This window comes from Equus przewalskii, chromosome 2 (assembly GCF_037783145.1).
Source record: "Equus przewalskii isolate Varuska chromosome 2, EquPr2, whole genome shotgun sequence".
In the NCBI taxonomy this organism is placed as follows: domain Eukaryota; kingdom Metazoa; phylum Chordata; class Mammalia; order Perissodactyla; family Equidae; genus Equus; species Equus przewalskii.
The window spans coordinates 39790787-39798015 of record NC_091832.1 but is presented as its reverse complement, the minus strand read 5'-3'; the positions used below and the strand labels follow the sequence as shown (position 1 = coordinate 39798015).

At 43.3% G+C, this 7229-nt stretch overlaps 1 protein-coding gene across 2 annotated transcripts in view; it reads left to right on the top strand.

Annotated features, from left to right (window-relative positions):
* The first annotated feature begins 77 nt into the window (after positions 1-77).
* The window catches only part of CLCN6 (chloride voltage-gated channel 6), a 30658-nt gene continuing 23506 nt past the window's right edge, over positions 78-7229 (top strand). For both annotated transcript variants that reach the window (XR_011537564.1, XM_070610788.1), the window contains exons 1-4: positions 78-217; positions 1004-1063; positions 6114-6179; positions 6545-6610. Coding sequence is in view for 1 of the 2 variants with exons in the window: in XM_070610788.1 (XP_070466889.1) it covers positions 131-217; positions 1004-1063; positions 6114-6179; positions 6545-6610 (279 nt within the window). In the remaining variant the exon portion in view is untranslated. The remainder of the gene's footprint in view (positions 218-1003; positions 1064-6113; positions 6180-6544; positions 6611-7229) is intronic.

Genomic DNA, 7229 nt, shown 5'->3' with positions numbered 1-7229 from the left:
GCAGCCACTCCCGGTCTCCGGCCTCAAGCTCGAGAGGACCATGTGACTCTCCTGGGGCCAGTCACGTGACGCGCGGATCCTGGGTGGGAGGGGTTCGCAGAGGGGTCCGGACTGGCAGTAAAGGAGGAAGATGGCGGGGTGCAGGGGGTCCCTGTGCTGCTGCTGCCGGTGGTGTTGCTGCTGCGGTGAGCGTGAGACCCGCACCCCCGAGGAGCTGGTAAGCAGCGGGCGGAGCCGGGCTGAGGAGGGGGCGGTTGCTGAGGGATGGCGAGAGGCGTTGCCGGGGGTGGGGCCGGGCTGAGCTGGGCCCGCAGGTGGCAGCGGGTGGGGCCTGGGGACCGCAGCCTGGGCTCTCGAAACATCTGCCCGGCTTCACGTGCCCAAGTCTAGGATCTTTTCTCACAACCCCTCACTGGAAGGTGAGGGAGAATTCAGGCCAGCTCCAGTTAATCCCATCCATATTTTCTTTTATTTCCATCTGAAAGGAGTTTTGAATGAAACATGCGTTTTCAGAATGAGCCCCTTCACTGGACTTCGTGCTTATCATGCAGCTGGCTCAGTTTTTCCAGCCCTGTCTCACTCTGCCCCTCACCCTTTCTGGGTCACCGACAATCCAGCTTCCCTGTGCAAAGCACCCTGGGAAAACTCAAGTTGCTGTGTCCCCAAGTTGACAGATCTCTTCTGATTTAAGATTCCGCATATTGTCAGATAGAACCTGATTTTTTTTCTCCATAAGCTGGCAAGGGGCATCTTTGACTTGTCCTGGAGACAAGAGTTGTGATTTGCAGAACGTATCGATAGAAATGAAGAGCTCAGCTGGGTGGCTGTAGATCCCCACCCACGTCACACCCCTCCCAAAAGTGTTCTTTTGAGGTCTCGTTCCCATTTGATGATAATGGCTCCAGATGTCTTAGAAACTAGCAACGGATTTCAGTAAATACTTCTGCCTCTTTCCACTTTTAACCGTTAAAAGGATCTTCCTTCTGTGGATCTGTTTTTCTAGACCATCCTTGGAGAAACGCAGGAGGAGGATGATGAGATCCTTCCAAGGAAAGACTATGAGGTGAGATTCTTAGATGCTTCTTGGGTGACCGCAGAAACAAGTGACCTTGTCACTTCAGACCAAGGCATTAGGATTCCACCCAGAGATGCTCTTGACCTTCTCTCTGAGGGAGTGAGTGGGTAAGAGGTAACTTCCCTTTGGGAAAGGGTCTGTTCAACAAACCCTTTTTTCACCTGAACCCCAAAACAGTGTCTGGGTGTGTCTCCGTGGTTTCACAGACGTCTGGCACCTTAAGGTGGATAAAGTACGTGTTTGCCATAGAACTATTTGCTTTTACCATAGAGACCCAGAGTCAAAGCCACTGATAGAGTGTGCTCATAACAGGTGTGGGCCGGGGGACCTTGCTTCTCTTGTGAGAGAACTTCGTTTTCAGATGATTGTTTTGTGTGCAAGCAGCTTCCTCTTTGAAATGTTCTTGATTATAGTTCCCACTTTCAAGTATGGGACTCCTAGAGAGAGTGTGTGTTTAGTAAGGCCAACGCTGCTGGCGTGAAACTTAACATGGGTGTCTTTTTAGCATTTAATCAGCTCATGATGACATTTCTGTGACTTCTGAAAAGACAAAAACAAGCTGTGGTTGTGATAGAGAATTCTTAAACTGTTTACAAAAAGAAGCCAGAGAAAAACTCACAACCCCACTCATTAATAGATGACTAATAAACCTTGCTCAATATCCTTTTCCATGGTTGCATACATGCTTTTTTTAGTAACAAAAGTGAGATTTTATTAAATATACTGTTTTAACATGCTTTCCCCCTGCTTTTTTTTTTGTATTTTTTTGTACAACCATTTTTGTATCACTAGATACTTTTCTATAATATCTTTTAAAGTAGGGGAATAGTATTTTATTGTGCCACAGTTTATTTCATCTGACTATTCTGATGAACTTCACAGTCCTGACCATGCTTTTGTGTTCATCCTTAATTTCTTCCTTAGGATTGATTCCAAGAAGTGGAATTAATCATGTATGTTGAATGCTTTTGTTTTTAATGTAGACTTTAAAAATTCAGTATTCTAGAGCAATAACATACCCAGACTAATTTTCTTTTTTATGTTTCATCTTTTGCTGTAGAATTTAGTGTAACTATTACAATTTGTAGTGTAGCATGGAATTTTTTTTAAACTTTTGTTATAGAGAATTTCAAACATGTGCACAAATGGACAGAATAGTCTATTGGAACCCCCCGTATTCCTCACACAGCTTCAGCAGTCATTCAGCTCATGCCCAGCCTTGTTTCATCTATGCTCCTGGCAACTTCCCCCTTCTCATGTTATTTTGAAGGAAATTCTATACATCACATCATTTCACCCATAAATAAACAATGTGCATCTGCAGAGGATAGGGACTTTTTTTTAGCATAACAATACCAACTAAGAAATTAACAATAATTCCTTGATGTCAAATATCCAGTGTTCACATTTTCTGATTGTCTTATAAATGTGATGTGTGCAGTCACGCATTGCTTAATGATGGGGATACATTCTGAGAAGTGCCTCGTCAGGAGATTTTGTTGTTGTGCAGCTACAGAGTGTCCTTACACAAACCTAGATGGTATAGCCTACGGTACGCCTAGGCTATGTGGTGTTAATCTTATAGGACTGTGGCCGTATATGCAGTCCGTCTTAGCTGAAACATCATTATACAGCACATGAGTGTATTTTTTTTAATAGTTTGTTTGAATTAAGTTCCAACTAAGGTCCTCACTTTGCATTTATTTGATATGTCGTTTAAATCTCTTTTAATCTGAAGGTTCCTCCTTCATCGTCTTTTTTTTCCTTGCAATTTACTTGACACGGTGATTTCAGAATTTGCCAATTACAACAGCACGCTAGTTTAATATGCTACTCTGATGGGAGTATTTTTAATGAATCTCAAACTATCCACTGATGTATTTGCTCATATTTCTTGGATATTTGTTTGCTTGTACATAGTTGAGAGGTTTTTGAGATTAGTACGGATAAGCTCCATACTGTGCTGTCACCGTGACTCCCTCATTGAACCCGGTGATGTCACCCTGACTGTGTAACCACGGCTGACGCTCTCGTAGCCTCCATCCTCCGTCCTACTCCTGCAAGATCACCGTGGCTTCCCTGCTCCATTGACCCTACTGTTCTCAAGCCTTCTTCACTCCTTTCACTAAGTCATTCTTATATTTATAATGCATTTACTTCCCGTTGATATGCGTATTGATGTAAATCTTATGGGTTAATATCCTTGCATGTGAGTCATTAATACTTCTCAGTTAACCATCTTTGTGTATAAGCTTCTTGAAAGTGTTTGCTTTGTGTAAGAGCAAATTCAGCTAGGCACTTTCTCAGAAAAATCTGCTCAGATTTTATTTATTAGGGATCAACTAGAAAACCCTTCTGCTGAAAATCTTTCTAAAGTGTGCTCCTTCTTCTTGCCTTTTTAAGAGTTCATTGCACATCCTTGACTCTTTCTTTGATAAGTTGGGAGTCTTTCAAGATGTTAGAATCCCCTTTCAACATCCATTCTCATTATAGGTGGTTTGAATAATAATAACTCCCTATCTGGAGAGGGCCCTTACCAAACAGTGACGTTTCCAGGTCACAGAGTCTGTATTGCTCTTTTGAGTTAGGAAGAGGCGGCCCCCCTCCCACCCCCCGAGAGCAGAGGATAGAATGAAAGGCCTCCCCCTATGGCCATAGCAATGCCCCTAGCTCACAGCCCATTGAAGGTGCTTTTTGTGTGCACGCTAAGGTGCCCTTCCTGGTTGAATTTGGGCTGCATTTCAGCCCCTGCTTGCCCCCACGGCCAGGTGTCTTTTTGCTCATAACCATGGGCAGCAGCCCTGCAGGACACCTATACAAATTTTATTTTTTTAAAAAGAGTTATTAGACCCCCAAACCAAAGAGCAACATATACAGCAGAAATAAAAGGAAGTTAGTCATAGCAAAGGAGAAGTAGCAATATCTGGTTTCAATAACAGATCATAGAGTCCATTGGTACATATTTACAACTAATTATTTAAAAAAATATTTAAAAAAGGAAAATCTGATTGACGTTCTGGTGCTGCAGTTATCCCTAAATGTCCCTTTTCACAGCTTTATTGAGTTATAATCTACATTCTATACAATTTACCCGTTTAAAGTGTACCATGCAATGGTTTTTAGTATATTTATAGCATTGTACAACCATCTCCAAATCGATTTTAGAACATTTTCATCACCCGAAAAGAAACCGCATGCTCATTAGCAGTCACTGCGCTTTCCCCTTGCTCCTGACCCTAGTCAACCATTAATCTCCTTTCTGTCTCTGTAGATTTGCCTATTCTGGACATCTAAAAACCTTTTAAATATTTGTTGAGTCATAGTACTAATAAACAAAACCATCAAGCAAATAGTTGACCAGTAATTTCTATACATATTTGGTATGAAGGATATTCATGTTTTTCAACATTTTTGTGTGTGTGTGAGGAAGATTGGCTCAGAGCTAACATCCGTTGCCAATCTTCCTCTATTTGCTTGAGGAAGATTGACCCTGAGCTAACATCTATGCCATTCTTCCTCTATTTTGTATGTGGGACGCCACCACAGCATGGCTTGATGAGTGGTGTGTAGGTCCAGCCCGGGATCCAGACCCATGACCCCCAGGCTGCTGAAGCAGAGCACACAAACTTAACCACTACCCCACCGGGCTGGTCCCTTGACATTTTTATGTATGTAAAATAAATGTATGTATGTACTTAATTGTTCATGGATGAGTCTAATTTCCCAGCAGAAATATTTTTTACTGATTGTGGCCTTTTGTTTTGCAATCAGAAAAAAAATAATTTTTTCAAATATTAAAACTACACCGTGTTTGCTACGAGAATTTCAAGCAACACCCAGATGTGAACACCTCCTAAAACACCACCTGAAAGAGAACCACTCTTAGCAGTTTTCCCAGATGTTTTGCATTGTATGCTGACATACAGATAATCTCAATTTTGTTTAATCAAAATGGGATCATATTATATATTTTATTCTGCAGCTGGCTTTATTTATTGATTTCTTTTGCATCTTACTTTTTTGACTTAATAATTTTTGCACATTTTTCACGTTTTTCTGTGTAGATCTATCATAATTATTTTTCTGCCACATAGTCTTCCATATTTGGAGGTAAGATAATTGATTTAATCAGTCACCTGTTGATACTCCAGGACCCTTGTAAAAATAGCATTTGGACTTTGGATAGTGGTATAGATGGAATCACTTATCACATTTGCACTTGTGTTTGCTAACTGTTAACTCTTGCCTGGGAGTCTGGCCACCGGGCCAGTGTCCCCCTTGTCCACGAGCTGACACGCAGGTAGCAACAGGCTGTAGGCAGGAGAGAGCACACAGCAGACCACCTTCCTGTGTTGCCAGACTGCTGCTTCTCTTACCAGACATAGAAATAAAATTATTTCCTTTGAATTGTTTCTCGAAATGTCTCTGGCACACCTGCAGATTGTTTGCAGCATAGCTGTGTTCTGTGAAGCATAGTATAAGGAGCACTGGCGTGGATGTAGTTTTAGGAGCTGGGCTGAATCTGTGCCTCTCCCTAACATAAACTGGAAGTTGTTTTCGAGCAGTCTCCATAGGAGCTTGTCTCGTGACCACCCTCTTTTTCATAGAAGCTAACCACAGAAGATACTTGGAATGAATTGACTTTCTAAGTTAGTTTGGTTCTGGTTAATTGAAGCTTTTATTCATCTAATGGAGTGAGTTGGGTCCTACCGGGGATAGCCGAAGGTCTTTTAATGTTTTGCAGAAACAGGATGTTTAAAAACATGTAATTTAAAACTTGTCCCAAAGCATGAAGTGTGAGCCTAAAGCGGTGCTGCCGAAAGGTTGATGTACGAACAAAACAGCACAGACGCTGGTGCTCAGGCCTGCGGGTTGGAGAGCCTGCGTCTCCACCAGGCCCCTCTCGGGTGCTGCAGCTGCTGCTACTCTGCCCGGCCACACTTCGAGGAGCAGCAGCCGGGAGTTTTCTCTCTTTCTAGGTTTTAGTAAATCTCCCTATCTGGTTGTGATGTTTTTTACTCACCTGTCTCTCTTTCAGAGTTTGGATTATGATCGCTGTATCAATGACCCTTACCTGGAAGTTTTGGAGACCATGGATAATAAGGTGAGTCCCTTATTGATTTCTTGGGACCGACTAAGCTTAAGGCAGCTTTTATTTTTCTCTGTTCTAAATACTCTAGTACATATCCTTGTAACCCATGGCCTTTTAACCCCTTTCATGAAATATCAACATTTATCCCTTCGACCTTCCCCCTGCCAGCCAGAGTACCCAGTGTCAGGGCACGTGGCCTGGCCCCTTAGAGGTCATCATTCTTGCGTTGTACAGCACCTGCTGTCCCAGCCATCATCTTCACCAGGCTTGCTGTCCGGGGGGAGTTCAGCCTAAAACTGGTTGGTCAGGATATGTTCCTACCCTGCTGCCAACATAACCCTGTACCAAACTGACTCATTCTTTTCCTTTGTGAACAGAAAGGCCGCAGGTATGAGGCAGTGAAGTGGATGGTGGTGTTTGGCATTGGAGTCTGCACTGGGCTGGTGAGTAGGCGGGGCATGGGGAGACGGCGGGCCAAGGGGTGGGAGGGTCAGAGGGCAAGCTCCAGCCTGGCAAATAAGTTGTTTGTCATTATAACAGACTGCTTTTTCTTTTTTTCTTTTTAAAATTTAAGAATCCTGACACTGTTTTTCCTGCTTCACTTGCTTTTGCTTTATGAGATTGAACGTGAGCCGTGAACTGTAGTGCTCTTTACGGCACTCAAAGGCTTGGTCAAGACCTATGTCTTATGATACGGTGTGGTCCCATCAGGCAGATACGTAGTGGGGAGACTACGTACTGGATCTGGAGGTCGCTCAGTAGGGAGAAAGCAAAGGAATGGGAACAGAGCTGTGAACATCGCCCGTGAGCACAGCGTGCCAGTAAACAGGACACTGTAGATCTCAGTGGGTTTATTGTGCTCTCTTGGGCTTCTTCCCTGCGCATTGCTCATTCTGTCTAGAAGGTAAAGCCGGCAGTCGTGGGTAGAAGAATATGCCTGAATGCACAGGGGTCAGCACGTTCACAGATGAATCACAGACAAGAAAAGATGATGAAACGTGAGCACAAGGTCTGGTCCATAACTGCTGACTTACACAGTTAAACCTGGAGAAGAGAAGCTGG